General features: G+C 35.2%; 2 protein-coding genes across 3 annotated transcripts in view; one reads left to right on the top strand and one right to left on the bottom strand.

The window, feature by feature from the left end:
- Myef2 (myelin expression factor 2) overlaps positions 1–5,393 on the top strand; it is a 26,894-nt gene extending 21,501 nt beyond the window's left edge. For both annotated transcript variants that reach the window (XM_042687603.1, XM_042687602.1), the window contains 3 exons: positions 656–864; positions 944–995; positions 4,736–5,393. In XM_042687603.1, the coding sequence (XP_042543537.1) occupies positions 656–864; positions 944–995; positions 4,736–4,899 (425 nt within the window). In that variant the 3' untranslated portion in view covers positions 4,900–5,393. The remainder of the gene's footprint in view (positions 1–655; positions 865–943; positions 996–4,735) is intronic.
- Slc24a5 (solute carrier family 24 member 5) lies at positions 4,974–24,796 on the bottom strand. Its single transcript, XM_042687604.1, has 9 exons — positions 24,676–24,796; positions 23,837–24,016; positions 13,267–13,350; positions 13,074–13,177; positions 12,631–12,731; positions 10,638–10,918; positions 8,384–8,590; positions 6,310–6,411; positions 4,974–5,805 (listed from the first exon to the last, which is right to left on the bottom strand). The coding sequence occupies exons 1-9, from the start codon at positions 24,794–24,796 to the stop codon at positions 5,483–5,485; spliced, it is 1,503 nt and encodes a 500-aa protein (XP_042543538.1). The 3' UTR covers positions 4,974–5,482.

Here is a 24,796-nt window from a genome sequence, read left to right as displayed (position 1 = left end):
CAGGAAATAAAATCACATAAGAATAAAGGAAATATGAGCTAGAAGCTAAATTCTCAAGCTTTTATTGAAGGAGACTAATTCCAGATTTTGTTATTCCTTTTATAAGCTCTGTATAATATGGAAGTTAAAAAGTATGTTTTTCTATGATTATTGAAAATTCAACTGAGATCAAAATAGGAATTGTATGGGAAACAGGTAAAGGTACTGAGGTGAGAAGTAAGCTAGGAAAAGAATATACAGAAATATATGAGAGCAGCATGTTTAATTCAATAATTATTAGAAAATGAAAATAAGGATTAAAATTACTAATATTTGTAAAGATTGGTAGAGATTTATATAACTTAAATATTTGTTTTATGATTAGAACACAGTTTTATAGAGGTTTATATGTATAATGTATTTTTCATAGTGACTAGAATTAAGACACTAACCAAGTATCTACCAAATTAAATTGTGTTCTTTGAGAAATTGTTTTGTTGACTATATGAAATAATTTGATGTTTGTGTATTATAGATTTATGTACATGGCTTTTTCTCTTCCCTTCTTTCTCAAAAATGATTATTTTCCTCTTCCTTCCTCTTCTTTTCCCATCTGTCTCTGTTTTTGAAATGAAAACGACATTCCCAAATCTCCCCTACCCTTCTTGACATGCAGGTGGTGGGATGGGTGCCATGAGCAGTGTGACTGGAGGAATGGGGATGGCACTGGACCGCGTGAGTTCCAGCTTCGATAGAATGGGACCAGGTATAGGTGCCATCCTGGAAAGGAGCATCGATATGGATCGAGGATTTTTATCGGGTCCAATGGGAAGTGGAATGAGAGACAGAATAGGCTCCAAAGGCAACCAGATATTTGTCAGAAATGTAAGCAAATAAATGTATAGAACACCTAAAAATCTGCTTTTCTTTGTATATTTGTTACTAACACCTCTTTTCCTTCTAGCTGCCTTTTGACTTGACTTGGCAGAAACTTAAAGAGAAATTCAGTCAGTGCGGTGAGTATGTCAGTGATTACAGATACATTGATATTTACTGTGGAGGAAAACTTGTAACCACTGAATTTAGACTTTTCAAAGCATATTTCTAATTTAACTTCAACTGAAATACTTTACCATCTATTTGTACTGCTCATATTTTACTGCTTGTTTAAAGCAGTACAAATTAGTATTAGATGACAAAGGTTAGAATGTAACCTATTATTGTTTTCTGATGCTAAAGAAGTCTTGTTATATGACCTGATTTCATAAGGATTAATATGTCAACATTGTTTGCATTAGTATTTTTTTCTCATGAGGAACATTAATGGCATTTACTTCCTTGTTTATGAATTAATCCACAGAAATATCATAGGTCAGACCCATTTGATACATTCTGTATTGCCGACAAGACACAGTATAGAACCATTGCCAAGAATTCCTTAATACATGGGCACATTATGGTGGCTTATCTGATCCCTTTGTAATTGTTCTTGGCTATAATGTAACCTTAATTATTCCATAGATCTGTAGATGATTAGGAGATTTATTAGTTTTAAAAGAGAAAATTTTATGTACAATACTTTTTTTGCTATAAAATATTCTAATTTTAATATTCTCATGTTTGTGTATGTATATGTGCGTGTATGTGTATGTGCAGTGGGAGAACTGAGTGTACAAAGCAATAGATTTCTTGCTGTTGGATGGATCTGAGTCTATAATCGCAGTAGTTAGGATGAATATGTAGCATAGAACAATGAGAAAAGGCTAGAAGTGACTCATTGAGGGTCTCAGGTTTTAACAGGAAGCTCAAGAGTATTTGGAATAGATTTTTTATTCTTAAGGTCAATGAGGAGGATAAGTTTAACATTTTTTCTACAAAAGTAGCCTTTGTAAGCCACTATCAACAATAATATTTTCTAATGGGTTCTCATATTGTAGTTTTTATTTTATTGTAATGATCTTTCCATTTTCTTCCATCTTAGATGGAGGCATTTGAGGGCAAGAACTATATCTTTTTATCCTAGCAACTGCCACTGCTTCTATACATACAGTATTATGGGTTTATAAATGGGTAGAAGCACTCTGTGCAGATCTTCATTTATTTGGTAATTTACTCATTCATATCTACTGATACTCTATTTTTAGCAGTCTGTAAATCACTTTGAAAGTGATCAAAGTCATATATGCCAGTCTTCAAAATTCAATTAGTTTGAAACTGTTCAGTTTTCTCCCTTTGTAGATTCTTATTTTATTCTATTTTAAAATTCAAGGAAGATAAATTATTTATCAAAGTTATTAAATACAAATCAGCTAATAGTCACCACTGAGAAAAAGCAAAATAATAAAGTTGTTTCTAGGAGTCTGTAGTCTTTGTAGGAGTAAGGACATGTACCAAAATGAATAAATCAGCATCTAGCCATGAATCCCATAGACCATGAGGGAATGAGTCTTACTGTGTAGGGCAATGAGCAGTAGAAGCAAGTATAGGTAATCTCTGTTGATATCATTTCAGTAAAACTAAAAATACCTTGATGCTCAGATAAGGTGTGGTAAAAGGTGAGATGAAGCTCAACAGATAAAGAGGCAGAGTAGAGCAAAGAATGACCATGTGAGCATTATTGACTTGACTGTACTTTATTCTTTGTAGGTAGATTTTTTTTATTTTAAAAAGAATACAATAATAGGGATGGATGAAAAAGCACAAGTACAACAATAGTACATGATGGTGTATATATAATGGATAATTTAGATCAAGATTTTAATAGGAAAACAATTTCCCTGATTTATTTTTATCCCTTCCCTTGGAAAGCATGTATGCAATAACTTTTTATAAATCCTCTCTTTTTATCTTTTTTTTTCCTGCTATTTTGTCCATTTTTAGAACTAAATGTATATGACTATCTGGTTGCTAGACTAAGAAAAAAATAGCCCATAATGGTCTAGCTACTCTACTACTACTAAAAGAACATTAGCTTGATTTGCCTGATATTTCCATCTAGAAGTCATACTCTAAATTATGACCTGTTTGGTCTGCATTATCATGCCTCTCAGTTTGCCTAAATTGTAGTTTAACTTTACATCTGCTATGTATTTATAACTAGTAGCAAATCTTATCTTTTACTTTAAAGGTATTCTGGTTTAGATGGTGAATTTTTTTAATAAACATACTTTTTTGTATAAATATAAAATAGTTTATATTTTAATAAAGGATACTAATTTACCTAAAATTGCAGTTGTAGAGTTAATAATGATATTAACTGCAGAAGAAACACTTGTCTGGTTTTCTCTCCTTCTAGCCCTTCTAGCAACTTCTATATGGTTTTCCTTTATGTCAACATCATTTTTACTTTCATTGATTTAAATCTATGTTCTCTTCTGTATTTCTTACCATAGTGAATTTGAGACCATTCTTAAGACTTTAATTCCAAACTAGAATATTGAATAAATGCATTGATTAAAAGTACAATTAATAGGTGTGGTGGCTCACCCCTATAAAATCCTAGCTACATATATATATGACCACATATAATGATGTGAATCAAAATGATCTCTAGGATATGGAAACAAGAAGTGTGTGTGTGTGTGTGTGTGTGTGTGTGTGTGTGTGTGTGTGTGTACACGTACGTACGTACGTGTGTACTGTTTGCATTTATTTCTTTTCTTTTTTCTTTTTTTCTCCTCTCTTTTATTCCCTGTGGTCCCTGTTTCTGCTTTTGGTACTCCTTATCTTATACGTAAGTCTATCTGATTTGAGGAAGGGAAGGGGAATCACAGAAAAGGTGGGACAAAGTGAGAACCAATGCAACAGTGATACTCAGCAAACAAGATGTTGGAAAGTTTACAGCTTGTGGGAGAGGGGAGTCAATGGGAGGGGAAGCGGGAGAAAACAAGGGAGGGAGTTACACTGCTAAAAAGAAATACACTCACTACCTTATTTTATGTAACCCCTCTGTGCATCACCTTTACAATAAAATAAAAAGTACTAAAAAAAGGGGAGAAAAACTCAAGTGTAGCTGAGTTTCCAAAATTGTAAGAATGATTAAAATAAAACCTGTTTTACTCATTTGGAAAAAAAATAAAGCCTTATAGCTTTCTTCATTAAAAAAAAAACCCCCAAAAACAAAAAACTAGCTACTCAGGAGGCTGAGATCTGAAGATCATGGTTCAAAGCCATTCAGGGAAGGAAAGTGCATGAGACTCTTATCTCTAATAAACCAGCAAAAGACTGGAAGTAGATCTGTGGCTCAAATGGTAGAGAACCAGCCTTAACTAAAAAAGCTAAAGGACATCTTCCAGGCCCTGAGTTCAAGCCCCAATACCTGTACAAAGTGTAATTAAATGAAAAGTAAAATTTATGGGGCCTTTTGTGACCTGATAGAAATTAGATTTAGGGAAATACTGTTATTTCCAGGGGACAAAGGAGTGAAGATAAAAGAGAAGGAAGACACATTAGGAAGTTGAGCAGTCATTCTAAAACTAATTTTGATTAGAGGTACAAGCTTATCACGGGTCATGGTCAGTTAGTTGCATTTGTCCTTCTTATTGCTATGAAATTCACTTTAGAAATTAGGAATTTAACACAAAACATTATATCCTAAGCAGATATATCCCAGTATCAGTTTTGTATATGCTTATATTACTTTATGTGATTTGTGTTGTCAGAATGTAAGTATAATGTTCATGATTATTAGCATTAATGTTATTTATCCCATACAAAGAATGAAATCCATTTAAACTGATTAGTAATTTTGTTACAGGTCATGTAATGTTTGCAGAAATAAAAATGGAGAATGGAAAGTCAAAAGGCTGTGGGACAGTCAGATTTGACTCCCCAGAATCAGCTGAAAAAGCCTGCAGAATAATGAATGGCATAAAAATCAGTGGCAGAGAAATTGATGTTCGCTTGGATCGTAACGCATAATTTCAAACCACGGTTGGAACATTCCTTCATCTGTTTTGCTGAATCTCATAGTAAAAGTCTTTTTTTTTTTTTAAAGTAATATTGTATGCTTACAAAAGCTGTAATAATGAACTTTTGAATATCCCACCAGCTTTCAGCAGTATAATGTTAAAAATATACTGTGATTTTTGTTAATCTCAAGTTTGGGTTTCTAAAAGACAGCAAGTCTGCTCATTCAGTTTAAATGAATGGTTGTACTGTTTTTAATGAAATAAGCTATTTCTTGTTGTTTTCAGTATGACATCATAGTAGGATTTGTTTGTTGTCATTTTCCCAGCTTTTATCAGCTTCCTTTTAGGTAAATGGCAGATGATTTTTTTTTTCAAAACTTGTGTTAGAATATTTAATTGTCCATGAAAAAGGGTTCAGACAAATTAGGATGTGATTTTGGTTGGTTTTAAGTTGTTTTTCTTTGATGATAAATAATTACTGTATGTTAAGTTTTGCATTCTAAAGTTGAGGATGTTTTTTATTTGACTTAAATGAAGAAATGTTTCCCTTCTCTGCCCCTCCTACCATTCCATTTTCACAAAACACTAATATATCAGCCTCCACAGCCCCTTATTTTGTTATTTCCAATGATTCCAAGTTCATATAGAACTGATAATACAGCAAGTCCCAAGTATAATAATAGGCAGATTACTCCCAGCTTTCTGTCCAGTTTCCAGCCATTAAAATGGACTACTAGAAAAAGAAAAATAATTGAAATATTGAGAGAGATGGTTATATAAGTGAGTCCTTTGCTGTTCACCTCTACTGGAACTGATGGGTTTGTAAACACAGTTTTAATAAACCAGGGAATACCTAGGCACAGCATATCAAACACATTGGATCCCACGATGTTAGACATAGCCATGTCTCCTTTACCTACAGAGGAAATGCATGTGATTAACATGTGCATACCAATACTGTATTTTATTACTACTCTTCATGAAAAAAAAAACACTGGATATTTTCTTGTTGTTCGTTAATTTTGGAAAACTGTTGTTATTAGAGAAAAAGTCTTGCTGAATTTGTATTTTTAAAGTTTTCTTAGGTTAGTATTTAAAGTCCTAACATTTATTTAATAAGTATCTTTATTTATTAAACCATTTTTCAATAAGGTGTGTAGCTTATTTGTTGCCTTTCATTCTAATATAATATAGTTATTTACTATTAAGTGCACGATTCCGACAAATATTATTGGGGGAGTTAGAGTAAGTGAAATTAATTTGCTACTAAATAGTAAACTTTTTCTCTTGGAGTCTTTTTTTTTTCATTTCAAAGTATGTTACTGAGGAAATAAATATTTTTAATGTCACTTTGACTCAGTGTATTTCAGTCATGCTTGCTGAACAATGGAAACTGCAGCCTGAGGGACTTGGTTCTTACCTTTGCGAGCAACTAACACACTCGCAATGGTGTCCGGTATGCTCGTTCCTGCTGCTAGTAGAGTAAGGCCCATCACTGTGTCTGGAATCGCTAGTGTTGCCCCTGTAACCAGCACAGATGTAACAAGTTACAAATTGTGCAGAGCCTTTCTCTGCACATATTTCAGATATCCTCTGTGTTCAGGAATAAAAAAAATCATATATTTCTGAACCAATATATGCCTACTTAGTTGTTAGGTAGTAAAATAATTTGAATTAGTTTGTAATTTGGCTAATCCAGGTATCCTGGTGGCATAGGTTTGTTGTTGTTTTTTTTGTCGGCTGTAAGTCTTGAACTCAGGGCCTGGGCACTGTCTCTGAGCTCTTTTGCCTAAGGCTAGCACTCTACCATTTTGAGCCACAGCTCCACTTCCAGTTTTCTGGTGATTAATTGGAGATTAGAGTCTCATGGACTTTCCTGCCCTGGCTGGCTTTGAACTGTGACTCTTAGATCTCAGCCTCCTGAGTAGCTAGGATTATAAGTGTGAGCCACCAGCACCTGGCCAGTAAAGGTTTTTAATGACAGATATGTAAAGTTATTTAGCAGCCAAAATTGTACAGATGGGAAAACCCCTATTTGGAATCCTTACGGAGTAGAGGTCCACTGGTACCTGTTTGGATTTTGGTTAATAAATGCTGGTAAAACTGGTCATTAAAAGGGAATTTAAGTGTTTAGCAAATTATAGAGTTAAATTTATACATATGTTAGTGTGATAAACCTTTGTGTTTTCTTCAAGAAGTCTATAGATAGCTAAGGCAAACAATTTTTTTTTCTACTCGTCTTTCTGACATCCCAATTAATACCTCTCTTAAATTGTAATATTCAATGAACATTTTTCATAATGTGTTCATTCTGAGAAACAGAACCAGAGGGAAGTTAAAAAACTACTTTTTAAAAATCATAATTGAAACTGTGAGATCTTTACTTTTAAAATGCAGATCAAAGAAATTTAAGAGGAAGAAGCTTCCTACTGAATGCTTATGTGTATGAGTACTGGAATCAGAGTTGGTTGGTTGCAGACTTTGTTACTTGGCTATTCTAGGGGCTATTAGGTGATCTATAACTTCATTTGTTCTCGTCCTATTTTCTTAATATCAAATGAGTTCTGGCTAGAAAAATTGGGGTAGATTTAATATGCAACCTAATTGAATTTTTTCATCTTCATTAAAGAAATTCAATTTTTTTACTAGCATACTCTTCTAATGTATGTATTAATTTGGGAAAAGTCAAGATCAGCAGAATCTGAGGAGAAGAGTTCCAGATAGTAATTATTTAAACTTTGTAGAGTATTTGCTTTCTGTTGCAATTATTGCTTTCTGCCAATGAAGTATGAAAGCACTTATAAATGACATGTAATGTGTGGGTCTCAATTTTTTTATACAACCCTGGGTGATTTTTACACATGCGCAATACTGGGTCCCTCTGATATATCAGTTGTGGTTATTAACCTTTTGGAGAGCAGTTCCTGATTATATTTAGTTTTCCTTTAGGGAGCAGAGAGAATTATGGCTAAGCAGTAATAATTGAGTATTAATCATGAAGATAGGAGATTTCAAATATTATTAAGAATAAGTGAAATGTTATTTTCCATCCTCTTCAATCATTTCAGTGTATTTATGTTGCTATATTGAAGAGAAAATATAACCTAGATAAAAAGTGAGCACCTATAGTTTTTCAAAACATAAGCTCTTTATTTTCACTGTGGAATAAAATTCAGTATAAAAGTTTGTGTACTTCATGTATTGTGACTTAATTGTTAGCATGATAGAAAGATATCCTATGAACTTGATTTTGTTTATGACTCCTTGAGTTATACTCTAAGGCTGTATAATAGCGAGAATGTAGTTGACATATAAGATACAATTTAGAAAACCTGAATGATCTTGTTGAATTAATATTTAATCAATCTGTGTATAGCACTAATCTCTAGTCTTGCTGAAAAATAAGTGTGTTCCCAAACTGTTTTGAGCAAACATAGGCAATTTGTTCTAATATGAAATTAGTCTTGTTATTGCTACTATACTTAAATACATACCAGTTATTGTGACCATCCAAACCAGGATATATGTGAATGTAGATATCCATAGTGCAGACATGAAAAAGGTTATCACAAAGTATTTTTTCCAAAACTTTCTTCTACAATCTGGTGTTGTTAGAAAAAGTAGTGTAATAATAGGAAGGGATAATACCCAAAAAATTCTTTTTAAGTCTGCTTCAGGCATGTTGAAAACACTTGGTGGATCTGTTGTAAAAAAAAAAAAAAAAATTGTTTTCTCAAATGGCCTATTAAGTTAGAAATGCCCATTTAGAAAGCTGTATTGAAATAAATTAGCTGTATCTGTTTTTAAAAGACTATCTAAAACATTTGAATACCTCATTACGGATATTTCCCACAAAAAGAAACTAATTGAAACTCAGGCAGTCAATGTAATACTCAGCATTTCTTGACTTAAAGCCTTAACTCCTTAAGTGTGGACCATTTGTGAAGCTTATAGTGACAGTGTTTATGAAGTAGGAATTAGGTATCTCTTGGTTTTCTACAGTATAGGTTGTCTTCAGGGACTTTTTGTGCTGGGTTTTAACTTGATTTTTTTCCCCAGCTTCTTGCCTATCCTATGATAATTCATACTTAGGGGATATAAAATAATTATAGCATTTTAAATTCCACATTTCATTCTGATTCTTAATTATAGTGATTTTTTAAATTACATTAGTTACTAACTTTAGGACTCACTATTCCTAAAAGGAACCTTAAGAAACTAAGAACTAGTGTGGAATCACAGTATAACTTGTTAAATTTGAATACATTCTTTTATTTACTTGGTTTTAGGTAAGTGGAGGACAAAGATAACACTGATATATTGGCTAAAAATGGGAATTCACTTTGGAACTTTTAAGTTTGTGTAGCATTTATAAAATAATACATTGGTACCTAAAGCAAACGAATTACAACTAATGCTAATAAAATAACTTACAAAATGTTTATTAAGTGTCAACCAATATTAGGTATGATTTTAATGTAGGGAATCTGGCTGGCTCTTGAGTTTCTTGTGTGACAGATGCATACTCTTAAACACTAGAAGTAATTTTGTAAGACACAGGAAAAGTCATGCTTCAGTTTTGAAGGTAGTAAATCCAGATGTTTCCTCCTTAATCACAACTAGAAACTTTCGAAATAACCACTGTAAGAAAAAGCAATTCATAGATTTGTATTTGTGGTCACAACTGACTTTGCCTTCATGGTACATAAAACCTAAAGATCTTGCTAATGCTTCACATGCCATGTTTAAACCTCACCTGGTGGTTGTGGTTGTTTTTTTTTTTTTCCTTTCTCTTCCTTTGAACCAACACACTTCCCTTAATTTCCAAATTTTTTAAAATTTATTTTTATTATAAAGGTGAGACACAGAGGGGTTACGGTTACATAGGTCAGGTATCAATTACCAATTTTTATTAGGCATTTCTCAGTCAAGATCAAGCTTTGACATTCATTCTCTTTACTCCTTTTTCTGGCCTCTTCTAGTCTCTCTGCTGCCAAGTGTTGATGATGTGTTCTCTTTCATACTATGGTCTTCTCTCTAGCTATCTAAGAATAAGGTCAGCTGTTGTAATCGCCTTTCCCAGACCTCTCTTTCTCCTCCCTCTTATTTCAGCAGTTCTGTGAACATCATTTCAGAATGATATTCCTAAAGTATAGTTGTAATAATTCTCCTACTCAAAACTTCCAGAATTCTTACACTAGCACTTAAGCCTTTTGTTATTCCTTTCCTTTCTACCCACCTTCCTTACTATCTGCTTCCTTATTTTATTGTGCATATATTTTGGTATCTACTTATGGAAGTACCGAGCAGGCCTTTTGCTAAAGGTTCCTTAGCTTCAACTCCATAGGATATGGTATTGTTTCTGCATACATAATAAGGATTTTAGTAGCTGTTACTTCTTGTTACCCCCAGATCATCAAGTTAAAAATCTTACCTCTTTGATAAATCTTGGTTTAAATGCTTCTTTCTCTATCTTAATCGCCTACCTGTTCTTAGCAAATTTTATGCAATCTGCCCTGTGTCCTATTTACTGGGCACAGTTGTGTACTTCTTATGGTACTTATGGTACTTACTTCATATGCTTGTGTTTTATTTTTTAATACTAGAAGCTCGAAAAGGTCTGGGACATCACCATCATGCCTGGATCCCCACTATGTCTGATATATATTTGGTACTTGCTAAAGTCAAATTACATTCTTCTGTTTTTCTAATGGATAGACTTAACAGTGGGCTATCTGTAGTAATTACCTTCAGAAACCTGATTAAGTCCATGTAAGCTTATAGAAACCTGGGAGTAATCAGAATCTTCATGAAATATCCCACTGTCCGTTCTTGACTGCCGACGAATGAACATGTGATCATCTTCCCATCCCACCAGTGCCTGTTGTTCACTGCCCTCCTCCATAGCTTTGGCAAGACAGCTACAACAGGGACCACATTTCTTCATGATGTACTGGCTAATTTTAACATCAGAACACAGCACGGAGATATACAATCCATATATCAGAAGCAGTAAAGTTCCTTCATACCTATGAGGTAAGGGAAATTTGTGGATTTAAATGAATTTGAAGTTTTAAAGTTAATGACTTTGGATAGTATTTTTTTGATAATTTTCTAACAAAAACAAGACAATTTTAAAGGTTTGCTTACTCATGATTATTCCATTATTTCAAACGTTTCATTGATAAAAGCCTGACATTTTCTATGTTGAAAAAGTTCTAGCTCCATTATTTACATTTGTAAATTCTTTCTGAATTCCAGGCACAAAATGCTTTGAAAATAATTGGAGATTTTCAACATGAAAGTAAAACTAAAGAATAATATTGGGCATTTCCTAGCTCAGTTCATTGACATAGCACATTACTCAAAATGAATAATATGAAGAATGTAGTGAGTCAAGGGGCAAAGCTGAAATCAGCAGTGTCCACTGAAATTTTCTAATATAAGAACATTGAGTAAAATAATCAGAATGCAGTAAGCTTTGGCTGGGACTTTTTTGTTTGGTACAGAGGTTTTTTTGGTTTTTTTTTTTTTTGTAAGACAGGGTCTCACTAGGTGGCCCAGGTTGGCTTCTGACTCATAATCTCCTGCCTCTGCCTCCCAAGTATTAGGATTATAGTTCTGTGTCAACACTCCTGGCCCTTTTTTTTTTTTCATGAGTTTAATATTGCTTAACTTGGCTTATATTCACCAGAAATCCAAGATACTCTCAAAAATAAATCAATATCCATTTTTGGCTTCCTGTACTCTTCATTTTCTTATATTACTATAATTAACTAATGTCATCACAGTGAAATGTTACATTTAGTTTTTATTTAGTGAATTGCTCTCTATTACAGCTGAAAGAACAGACTTACTGAATTGAATATTTTTGTTCACCGTTCCTTGTAGACAAGCACTGAATTCCAGAGCATCTTCATTGTACTAACACAGTCTTGTCTTTGGGAGACAGACTACATAGTAGAATGATTGAGAAATATTCTTCCTTGCTAGATTTGAAGTTTTTTAGTAACATGCCACACAGAGTTTCTAAGGTGTAGTACTCCAAAGGAGCATCATTTACCTTGTTTTCTATTTTTCTCTTACGTCCCCTAGAAGTTATTCAGGGCGCAGCATGTATGGCTGCATGTTTGATATTTCTTCTGTCATGCCTACTCTAACGATAAACGCCTAGAATATAAGCACCCAGTGCTTATTTGAAAGAGATTATATCTGTCCATTAAGGTTCCTGCATTTTCATTTTCTTGGACCAAGTTTCTTGGACAGATAATAGGGAAAAGAATTTTTAATCTTCACCTTTAAACTGTTGGTTCTTAGAAGAAGAAGGCTGTCCTACTCAGTGAGTTTCAGAGAGAAATAGAAGGAACTCCCATCATCTTTCTTCAATCTTTTGTAACAGTGGCCATTTCTGACCAAAGCAAGATAAGCAATAGCCAAGTAGAAGACAAAGCCTATTGGCTTTGGGTTTTAACAGGTAACAAAATTTGGGAAACTAAACAGCCAAAGAGGACAAGGAAGAGTGATAGACTGCATGATTCATATGAGAGAATAATAAAGGAGAGCATGAGATGATAAAAAAGTAAGGAGAACCCACTAGTAGTTGTAATGAGGAGTTAGCTTAGAGACCCTGGAGTATGGTATAGAAGTGGCAGAAGTTCTGAAAAAAGAATGACATTATATTTCATTGACGTGCTTTCTGGAATTATGCTTTACAGATGAGTAGCAATGATTTCTGGCTTACCAGTAAACTTGGTTGTCAAATATTATGCCAAAAACTGCTGCTACACTAATTGCATAGGCTGCACAGTCTCTGAATAGGGGCCAACAGGATAGTGTTGAAACCTGTAAAAATGATAGCTTGATTTACTGTTTCCATTATTGTGTAAGGAATTCAACTACAATGCATAGTATAATTCTAAAACTGTTTGTATATTTGTAGGTAACTAATGTTACGTTTTGCATATTACTTGGAAGAAAATGAATTTTAAAGAAAAGTTTCTAAACGTATACTCATTTTTATAAATGACCAAGACCCATTTGTGGGGTTAAATAAATTCAATAACTTGTTTTTCTACTGATTAATAAATTTGATTGAACATATTACTAGTGTTTTGTTGTTTATCCGATAAGCAATCATTTGTAGTCTTTTTCAGGATAATTTTATTGAATGGTTCTTTTACATACCACATTAGACAGCAAGCCGCAGGCTGCACAGATACCAAGGAGATTGTAAATTGCAGATCCTAGGATGGTGCTAGTGCCTATATCTCCCTTTGTGACAAATACACCTATGAACAAGACAGTAGTAGTTAAGTTAGTGTTAACTTGAAAATAAAATCCCACTGAGTAATTACAAAGTACAATGAGCAATATTTACCTAGGAAAGCAGTGACTAATTCTGGAGCTGAGCTTCCAGCTGCCATGAAAGTTGCACCTGCTACATCCTGAGACAGTCCAAGGTCTAAAAAGAGAAATGTAATTGTTACTATGCCTGATAGAGTGACTAAATGAAAAATTATGTATTTAGAGCTAAATATAGATACTTAAAGCTGTACCTTCACATAAGGCTAATACTTAAGCTAGATAAACAAAACAATATAGTTTAGAAAATATAGGAATCCAATGTTGTGTTTTCTTTATGAGTTCATTACTTAATACTTTTATTGAAAAGATGAGGAGGCCAGGACACCTGGATAGAATTGTGTTACAGCTTAGGGTTAAGATTTAGGCTTATTTTCAACCTACCTAGAAAATATTTATGTTTATCTATAATCATGTGGTGAGTAGCAGCACAATATGAGAAAATAAATTAAGGTCATTTGGAAACTAACTTGAAAGGAGAAAAAAAGGACATTAGTAGTTTTAAGATCCCTAAGTTTAGCTGAATTGGACTTGTTCACAAATTTGCAATATCACCTATGTCTAATTAAAAATGACACTTAAAAGAAAATTACTAAAAGTTCAAAAAGTGTGTTATATAGTTTTTGAAGACTTACATGGTAAATAATGCTGCAATGAACATAGTTGGGCTGGTAGCTTTACTGTGGTCTTGTTTTTGCTCTATTGCATAAAATGTCCAGGAGTGGAATTGCCTGGCTAAAGGGTAGTGCTAGGTTTCATTTTTCAAGGAACTTCTATACTGCATTCCAGAGTGGTTGAACAAGTTGACATTCCCACTAACGATGTAGTAGAGTTCCTTTTTGACCACATCCATCCACACTAGCATTTTACTGTTAGTTGTCTTGATATTGGCCATTCTAACTGGGGTAAGGTGGAATCTCAGTATTGTTTGATTTGTATTTCCTTTATGGCCAGAGATGTTGAACATTTCTTCATGTTATCTCTTAGCCATTTTTACTTTTGAGAAATCTCTTAAGTCATGACCCCCTCTATTAATTGGGTTGTTTCTTTGATGATTTATTTTTGGAGGCTTTAATTGTTTTGAACTCTTAAGTATATTTTGGATATTTGGCCCTTGTCTGATGTATAGCTGGTAAAAAAAAAAAACAACAAAGAACAAAAAACAAACAAACAAAAAAACCCCTCCCATTTTGCTAGCTCTCTATTTAGCTTGCAAGCTATATCTTTTCCCATATAGAAACTTTTAAGTTTGATGCAATCCCATTTATCTTCTCTTCTTTTGATTTGTTGTGATTCTGCATCTCTACTTAGAAAGTTTTGACCTGTGCTGAGAAGCTGTAAGTTTCCCCTACCACCTCCTGTATTACTTGCATGGCTTCTGGCCTTTCATTGAGGTCTTAGATCCATTTTGAATTGATTCTAGTGCAAAGTCATACATAAGATGCCCCTCAATGGATGAATGAATCAAGAAACTGTGGTACAGATAGACAATGGAATTCTGTTCAACCTCGAAGAATAATATTGTTCCATTCATAAGGAAATGAAACACCGTGGGAAAAATTAACTGAAGTAAGCCAGACCCAGAGAAACACAGGTTGCATGGCTTTCCTCATTTGTGGTAGCAAAAATGTTCCTACAAATCTACAAGTAGATATGCTGGGTGGTAAGTAAGGAGTTACAAATGAATGTAAAAGGCTAGGGAGAGTTCAAATAAGCACCCGGAAAATGGGTACTTGTAAGAGGTTGGACCAAGGGGAGAGGAAAGAAGTCTGAAGAGGGAGGGGGAAGAATACAGGCAACAGTTGATTGTATATACCACAGAACTGAGAAATACAAGGGATGGGGTGGCTCCAAGGGAGATGAAGGTGTTGAAGTGATGACAGAGATAAAGATGCATTGTACATAAACTGTTAAACGGCAAAAAAAATTCAATACCTAACCTAAAATTAAGATAAGGGCAGGGGAGGGTTGGGAGGGTTTGTGAGAATGCTGGAAGCGGTGACAGTGATCAAGATGCACTGTATTTATTTGTAAACTGCTTTGGTGAATGGCAACTCCTTTGTACAACTACTTAAAGATAATAAAAGTATTCAAAAATAAATAGTTTCTTTTCTTTTTTTGACAGTTGAACTTAGGGCTTGGGTGCTGTCCCTGAGCTCTTCTGCTCCAGGCTAGCACTCTTCTACTTTGAGCCACAGTGCCACTTCCATAAATATAGCTCAGATTTAAAGCACAGACCTATTAAAACTTTAGAGTAAGAAATATCAGAAAGTATTGTGCCATCATTTTTTCAGATTTACAAACATGCAAGTCCGGTGACTTCATTGATAGCCAGGATGAAAGTCTTCGGTTTTTTACTCTTTTATTGTAAAGAGAGCTGAGTGACCTACTATTGGAAGGAGAAGAACTGTGTTGAAGATATAAACTCTGCCTTCCTTTTGGGAATGCTAGGATAAGGTTGCACCAGAAATTTCCAATCAGGCTTTATGGGTAAACTGGAAAACTATCCAATAAACGTTCTGTTTTAGATGTTAAATTAGTGTCATCAAAACGAGAATTCAGATTTTCTAAGACTAGTGATGACTGTCCTTTGTTGATGTTCACTGTTATACCTAATCTGGTTCTCAATGGTCCAGTTTTCCTGGACTTCACACTTGTGCTTGATTTGTTCTCTGTCTCAGGTAGTCAATTTTTGCTTATTCTTCCCTTTGGGGAGGTCATCATGTGTTCTTAGTCTACTTTATTCTTTATTTCCCCGATGGGACAATGCCTTTTACCTTACAGATTTCTTTGTATGAGGAATTAAACTTTACAGAAATAGCTACTATATTTCCACCCCACCTGCTTTTCCAAAACCTTTCTCTTATTTTTTTTTTTTTTTTAAAGAAAGGAGCCATGTCCTATTATCAAGGATAGGACACTGAAGATAACCAATTTCCTCAGTGTCTTCTCTTGGACCATTTGCTGTAGAGCCCCATCAGAAATCCTGCAGTAACTACATTAGCGCACTCATGAAAAGCTCGTGTGGACACAGTGATGCCTGAGGAATCCTTGCTGCTTTACTCTTCAAAATTTTAATCTCCCCAGCCTAAGCTCAAGACTTTTGAGAGACTGAACTTCCAGGTGATTCTGACCCCCTCTCTGACTATAACTGCATAAAGAGCCCTGAACAAGAATTGACTAGCTGAGCTTGGTAAGTCCTTAGAACTAGGAGAGACAATAAGAATGGTTATTGTTTGAAGTCACTAGTTTGGGGGCAATGTGTTAAGCACTGGTAGATATCGGCTGGCTATTATTAATGTATTTCTTTTTTTTTTTTTTTTGGTCGGTCGTGGGGCTTGAACTCTGGGCCTGGGCGCTGTCCTTTATCTCTTCAGCTCAGGGCGAGCGCTCTACCACTTGAGCTACAGCGCAACTTCCGGTTTTCTGGTGGTTTATTGGAGATAGGAGTCTCACGGTCTCTCCTGCCCGGGCTGGCTTTGAACCGCGATCCTCAGATCTCAGCCTCCTGAGTAGCTAGGATTACAGGCGTGAGCCACCAGCGCCCGGCTGTTAATGTATTTCTTATATTAAACGAGGGCATACCAGGCCAGATGTTTTTATGTTCTAGGAATGTAGGTGGGAACAAAAATGAATGTCTTAATTAAAGTTTTAAAAAAATGAATGTATTACTCTCATGGGGCTTTAATTCTAGTCAGGGGATGGACAAGAAGAACAAATTTAATTTTAGAGATAATTAGTAAGGAGTAAAGACAGGACAGGAAGATTTGTTCCCTTGCTGATCTATTTCTCACCATTTGCCTTTGGCCATGCACTTGAATTTCTACCTGTAGTGATTAGGGGAGGGAGAGAACTAATGAGTTTTATAGCATATATTTCATAGCATCTCTTTCACTGGTTAAGTGATTATACACATACAAGGCCTACATAATAAATCATTTACAATTGTTCATTGTCTCCATGGGTTCTGTGGATCAAAAATATTCAGAGGGCTGGGAAGGTGGCTCAGTGGTAGAGCGCTTGCCTTGCATACATGAGGCCCTGGGTTCCATTCCTCAGCACCACATAAGCAAAAAGAAAAAAGCCGGAAGTGGCGCTGTGGCTCAAGTGGTAGAGCACTAGCCTTGAGCTGAAGAGCTGAGGGACAGTGCCCAGGCCCAGAGATCAGGCCCTACAACCGGACCCAAAAAAAAAAAAAAATTCAGAGTAAGGGTTGCATTATTTTGTTCATTGTTCCCTAAATGATACAGTATAACAACTTTATATAGCATGTGTATGGTATTAGGCATTATATATATATAAATACATAATTTAGAGAAGATTTAAACTATACAGGAGGATATGTTTAGGTTTTATGTAAATGCCTTTTTATATAAGGAACTGGAACATTGTCAGAACTTGGTATATTTGTAGGGGTCCTGGTACCAAATCCTCCATAGATACTAAGCAATGTCTGTATATGTCTTATATGTATGTATGATCACTCTAAATAGTAAATGTGTACACATAGATATATATTCCTATTACTAATCGGCCATACAAATTTTAAATTGGATAATAATGCAAAACAGAGTTCTGTGATTAATTTCTTTTTCACGTTAGGAATGAAGTTAAATAGTACCTTACAGTCATGGTATATAATTCATTTCATCTAATATTGTACCTTCAAATGGGAGTGATATACTTTACATTTTACAAATGAAAAAAACAAGTCTAGGGACTAAGGGTGTTGCTCAGTAGTAGAGACTTGTCTAGCATTCATGAGGCCCTAGATTTGATCCCCAGTATTCACCAACAAATGAAACAGGTCCTTGAAGAAAACAACTGAAAGTCATGTGAGTAGTAATGATCCTTAAACATGAGGAATTAGGAGACTGACTCAATATTACTTCTAGTTCTTCACCAAAATCTAACATAACAACAGCATGTTGAACAAGAGGCCTGGCTCAAGTATAGAGTTCCAGTCATGAGGGAGAGTGGCTTGTAGACAAGCTGATTTTAACCTGAAGAGTGGCTGGATCATTTTTTCTTCACACTAGGTCTATATGTGAAAAAAACTGGAAGAGAAGACAATGCTTTCTTTCTGTGGCGGTAATGGTCCAAATTTGGTGCCACTGAAGACTGACCAATCTTTGATTAATATTAATAGAATATTAGTTGGAAGACTATATTATTAGAAATATTCAATTTCAAAGAGAGAAAAGCTGATCTACAGGGCTGTTCAAGGTAAGAAAAAAGGTAGACCTTTACAATACTTCTGTCTCAAAGGGCAGAATGAATAAAGCTTGTTGCTATTCACTAGGCTCTAATTGAATTATGAAAGGAAAGATTTCGTACATATAGATGAATAAAACTTCAAAGATATTTTAACAAATCATATCTTAAGGTTCTAAGAATATTTTGTAAAATGGTTTATACCTTTGAACTTCAGAATAGATTAGCTTTGTCTTCTCTGACCTTTGGGTAGCATTTCTCTCTGCTATAGTTTATTATTAGAGATAAATTGTTCTGGGTTTTTCTTCTTCCATAGCTATTATTCTTTTCCTCTTTCTTTTACACAAAAAGAATAACTATATTTACTTCAGGATATAGTAGAAATGTTCAAGATGAATTTTCTTTGTGGGTCTAGGAAGTACCAGTACACTGTTTACATAAACTACAACTTCATGGTAATGAGCTGATCAATAAAATTCATCAGACTTTTTCTAAGTGTGTTCTGGAATGCCATGTTGGAAAGTTTATAACTTTTGAAAAAGTCTTCTTAGTATACAAGTAGGAGTATAAGCTAAAACAGACCTGAATTCAGGCCCTGCCATTATTTTGATATAAACAAACCTTCAGTTTATTGAGACAAACCTCCATTATTTGTCAGATGTAAAACTGGAAGTTTTAAATTGTAATTCCCAAGCACCTCTTCAGACGTGCATGAAATAATGTACAGACTGAAAAGAATTCCAAAGACAAGGAAACAAAGGACCTCTTAATTTGATTTATCGTTTTAGGATGACTCTATATTCTTTACCTCATATACGGTGTATACATGTGCACATCTGAGGGAAGCTGGGAGGAGGACATGGAATCAAGAGGAAAACGGGTCAAAAAAATACAGCAGAGGGGCCCATCAGATGCCCTGGACATTGACAAAAGTGAACTAAACAACTCAATGGTGGTGATGGGAGGGGGAGAATGAGAAAGAGGAACAGCTGACACTAAGCAAAAAGAAAGAAATGTACATATCACCTGATTTAGTAGAAACAGTTCTATTGTTAAAATTCGTAGAGTTCATAAACTTTGCAGATCAAGGTGATGATTATCATTGTGAAGGTTAAAAGGTATTTGTGACTTTGCTAAGTATAACTGTGCCACAGTACTGTGAAATTTATATAATCACTTAATCTCAATAAAGGACTATTTGGAGGGAAAAAACTAGAGGGTTTAACCACACAATATTAGATTATCTTCTAATTGTTTTAGTTTTTACTCAAAATGTAGAGTATAAACACTATGCCTTAAGAGACTATAGCACTTTTATTCTGAATTAAATTCCACTTAGAGTAATTAAAAATTATTGAATATTTGGGAGATGTAGGAGAAAAATGAGCAGAAGAGTCACCATATATATTAACTACTATAATTTAGATGTATTACCAATCCTTTTCACATGCTTCTTGTATAGACTTATACCTGTAGGCAACACACAATAGTAAAAAGTCTGCAAATTTTCATGCTTTGTGAATAAATTGGAAACAACCAAAAGTTATTCACCTCTAGTTAAGTAGGGTGCATAGCTATGTTGTGTAATTCTATTTAGGGCAATAGCAAACTGGTTTCTTTTATGGTTGGTAAAACTCATTCTGGAATTGGTAAGTTCAAATATATTGGCTGAAATATTTTCAGTAAAACCAGCATCACTGGAATGAGTGCCTTGAATTTCAATCATATATAATTGTATAGGCATGTACACATACACATACACTGGTGTTATTAACAATTTGATTACTTTATATTTACCTCATATTTTGGACAAGGAAGGAATGGATGTTGAAATCTGTACAATACTTTTAAGGGTCTGATTCTGCTCCCTCCTGTGGTCGAAGGCTATAATATTACAGTGGGTTTCTGCTTACCCTTAGTCTACCCTACCAGGCATGCAAGACACTATTTCCAAACCTCACAATAATCAGAGTTCTGGCTCCATAATGTGTCCAGGGTCAGAGGCAGGATGGGAACCTAGATCTTTCTGACACCTAAAGGCTTCTGATTTGACTGTCCATGTGGAGTGACTGATATATAGCTTTATTGATATCATTATTGGTTGTTCCGGCAATTGCATCCTGGTAACAGAGTACTTAGCTCTTATTTAAATCCATCTGCCTGCTCTAGGTGTCGATGAGATCCAAGGGGACCACAATTGAGATCAGAGGAAAAGAACAAAGGAAGAAACACTTTTAGGAGACTGAATGCTCAGGAAGCAGCAGGAAGTGCTATTCTCAGCCTTTGTTGTTTGGGAAAGCTCTTGCCTCTGTAAATTTTATAAGGATTAAGAATCAAATAATCCCCTGCAACTGTAGGCTCTCCAAATGCCACACTAAGAATTATTTGACTCTCAATTTTATCAATTTAGAACCAATCCTACCTGGAATTAAACCACGTATTTTTTATTGTCTTATTTCTGAAACACAATGTAGAACATAGCTGAACATTAGTTTAAAACAGAGGGCGTAAAAGTGATTTTAGGGGGAAAAAGGCAAATATTTTATTTAAATTATGTTTCCTAAACTTTATGAAGATCATGTTCACTTAAGACATGTTATAAACTCAAAGTATCAGCATAACGGAGGGATTAGAATTTCTAATTAAACAGCATTATTGTTAACATTTCAAAAGAAAAGTTTTATTGTTAGCTCAATGTGGAATTTGGGTTATATTGTGACCAATTTTAAGGGGTTTAAGTTTTCTATGTGGATATTTTAGCAATAATTTAAGCTGTTCCAAGCAATAGTTCAATACTTCCAAGATCCCCTATTACATATTAAGAGGAAATTGTTTTATATTATGCTGAAATTTTGTTTTAAAAAGTGATCCTGTTATAGAGATAATAGTCCTATTTTGGATTTAACTTTATGTTTTAAATTTATATAATGCATATTGATGTTTAAATAAAGGTGTTTTTTTAAAAACAAGATTACTAAAAGTGAGATAAAGTGGTATACATGGTAATATAAGATAAATAAAAGGAAGTTAAAAAGTGTCCTAGAGATATTTAAGGAATATTATAAACTTGCCACATATAATATTAGATAAAATAGAAGGACAGGTTTTGTAAGCATACTTCCTACCTTGTGAGGTATTAGCAGATACAGCACAGAGTTGGTATTTGCTCTGAATGTATTTATATTTACTTTGATCATTCACCTTCTCCACTTTTACCTTTCCTGGGTAAATGATTCTAACCTTTGCAGTTTGTTTTTATGGAATATTGAATATTCAGTGAGTGTTTCCTGTAGTATGTACTTGTGTTGGTATTTGCTTATATTTGCTCATGTACTTGGCCTAAACCCTATGAACAAAGAATAGTTTCATTAATCCTGCTTCATAGCTGACATAGATAAGGCAGATAGAGGTGACATGTTTGCCCAAAGCCACAGAGTTAGTAAATGGCAGAACTGAACGTGGAACCCAGGCTGGGTCCAGTTTAGGGTGGGCACTTCCAACTACCTCACTATAGTAATTTTCCAGTAGAGCGTGCGGTGGCTCTGTCCTCCTCTCCAGGCTTCCAACGGTTCTTAGCATTGTCACAGACCTTTCAGCAAGCTGACCAGCACAGAGATGTAGAGAATGTAAATCCTCAAGTGAACAGTAGCAAATATGACTGCAAAGTATGTGACTTATTTAACAAATTGACCTAAGCTTGAGAATCTTAGAAAAAGGTTCTTAAGTCTTTCACCCACATGTCTACTCCTCAGAGTATCAGCTGCTGTGAGGGAGAGCCCTCAAGTTCATTCCTTATCCATTTCCTTTAGGTTCCTTGGATCTAATTTGGTCTCTGATAATGCTCCTCTTTTAGCTTTCTCAGAATATCCATTCTGTTTCTCTCCAGAGAAGCTGCTACTTGTCTTTAAAGTTAGAAGGCTCTAGATAACTAGAGTGAGATATATTTTTCCCTGTATAATATGGATTGATCTCACTTCAGAATCACCTTTTTGATTTTGTCTTACCCCTACTCCTATAAGGGCAAAATACTATTTATATCTACTACTTAAGGCAATGCTTATTGTTATGTCTATTATTTTCATTAAATGGGACTTTAATGCCTCTACTCTTGCCAGGTCCTAGGGACAGTGCTATACTGTGGTGAACAGGAGAAACTGCAATTTGCCTTGCCTGTAAGCAAGGGTAGGATGTGGCAGTGGGAAAAAAGAGCTTACATTTCCATTGGGAAGAAATGACAGGGGTATGTGTATGTGAAATGGGGTTGAGGATGCTGGTGTTCTACTCAGTCATATGAATATGATGACACTCAGCCCTTTAACTGTGCTCTGAAATGCTCAACCAATTAAACTAACCAAGTAGTAGACAGAGACTGGAAATGCTAGTACTTGAATTTTTTTTTTTTTTTTGTCGGTCATGGGGCTTGAACTCTGGGCCTGGGCGCTGTCCCTCAGCTCTTCAGCTCAAGGCGAGCGCTCTACCACTTGAGCTACAGCAACACTTCCGGTTTTCTGGTGGTTTATTGGAGATAGGAGTCTCACGGTCTCTCCTGCCTGGGCTGGCTTTGAACTGTGATCCTCAGATCTCAGCCTCCTGAGTAGCTAGGATTACAGGCGTGAGCCACCAGCGCCCGGCTTAGTACTTGAATTTTTACCTGGCATAAAACATCACTGATGACCTGATTTTAAATTTTAGGGACTAGTATAATAATGCAGGACTATCATCTGAATTCTAGGCAATGTATATTATGGGAATAGAACTTGGGGGCTTAGCCTAGTTGATCTCATTTTTAGAAACCAGTAATGAAGCTTAGCTTTTAATAACTGAGTTTATGATGTTGCCTGAGGCCACATTACATAGAATGTAAAACTTATTACTTTTAAATACCAATTTTCTTTATGGTAAGATGCCAGGAAAAGATGAGGGAAAGGTGGTTTTAATCACATCTGTATATTGCCTGCCTCTAAAAAAAAAAGCTGTAAGGACCTTAGGGTAAAAATGTAAAAAAGGTTTGTGAAGTTTAAAATGGCCAGTATTAGAAGTCCCATTGTATTCGGAGAATACACAAATGCATAGATGTGAAACCTTGGAACCGTGCCTACACCAGTTTTCCAGGCAGTATGGTGGACAAACAGGGCTGAAACTAAGGACTATAGCAGTAGCTGCTGGGGGTTCATGGAAGGTGATCTGTTGCATGCAGTTACTAAGAGAAGCCACACTGGCTCATTCCTGAACACACAGGGCCCTTACCATAGCGGTCATTGCCCGGCAACCAGTTGAAATGGACAGCATTGTTACCAAGCTGTTTTAAGCACAGTCATATCTGTCACACAAACTCTTCTGGAAGGTTGTAAGAGAGCTTTCCAGTCACTTACTTTCACTGATGATTTCCAGGGAGGGTATAAAGTACTGGTCACAGACAATGGACACAGCCATGAACATGTAGAGGATAATTAGGAAGTAGATTATGATGCCTCCATCTCTGCTCTCCTGCTTTGTGAAAAATCCTTCAGGAAACTCCGAGGATGGAGAAATAACACATTGGGTGCCATTTTCTGGTAAGGAAAAGGAGGTGGATGTGTGGTAAATGTTGGGGTCTCATACAGAAACCCTACAAAGAGGGTTTCTTTAAGAAAATTGTGGGGTGCTTGGATGAAATTTTGTGAATCCAGTAAAAATGGGCCATACACTTTCCAAAATGATACATAGTTGTAGAGCTTTAGAAAATTTATCTTTGACACTGAAGGAGATTATTTAATAAGTTAATGGAGAAATTAAAAAGAGGAAATTATTAAATCATTACACCAAAAGGGAATTCTGAACCCCCCTCCCTCCCAAAGAAGAAACTATGTCTCTGATGTATTTCTAATAACTGTACAATTTCATTTTTTTTTCATTTCAGAGCCCAAGTTGTCCTCAGGCCTGCAAAGAATCACCCACTATTACAGTTTCTAGGATGAAAGATTTTTTTTTTTTTCATGATGAATTCACCAACAATAAAAAAAAAAATGGAGACTCGCCTACTTCTTGATCTCTGTGAATTACTTCAGAGGTCTCTTTAAGAACTTATTGAAGGGATAAAAAGTGTTTGATATCCTTCCAACTGCTAAAAATCAGAGCAAATAGAACAGGAAGCAAGCAAAAGGAGAGTGTTTCACCCCTCTGTCCCTTCATCTATCTGTGGCAGGGGCAGTTGAGCCCCATGTCCGCCTACCTGTAGCCTTCGGGAGACTCTGGACCTGGGAGGCACCAGGGAGGGGCAGGCATGCAGAGACCCAGACGCCACAGAGCAGCAGGGCCCTTCTTGCCCATATTGGGCCCCGTCTTGTGTGCAT

The sequence above is a fragment of the Dipodomys spectabilis genome, unplaced genomic scaffold (assembly GCF_019054845.1).
Source record: "Dipodomys spectabilis isolate Male_0828 unplaced genomic scaffold, ASM1905484v1 ptg000108l, whole genome shotgun sequence".
Lineage (NCBI taxonomy): Eukaryota > Metazoa > Chordata > Mammalia > Rodentia > Heteromyidae > Dipodomys > Dipodomys spectabilis.
Note: the sequence above shows the minus strand (reverse complement) of the source record. Positions and strands in the feature narration are given on the sequence as shown.

Bases quoted from the DNA above. Each gene is read 5' to 3' on its own strand.
- Slc24a5 (XM_042687604.1), bottom strand. From the start codon at position 24,796: ATGCACACAAGACGGGGCCCAATATGGGCAAGAAGGGCCCTGCTGCTC. The intron at 13,178-13,266 runs GTAAATATTGCT...TCTTGTTCATAG, and splicing joins ATTAGTCACTGCTTTCCTAG to GTGTATTTGTCACAAAGGGA. The intron at 12,732-13,073 runs GTATGTAAAAGA...TCATTTTTACAG, and splicing joins GCGGCTTGCTGTCTAATGTG to GTTTCAACACTATCCTGTTG.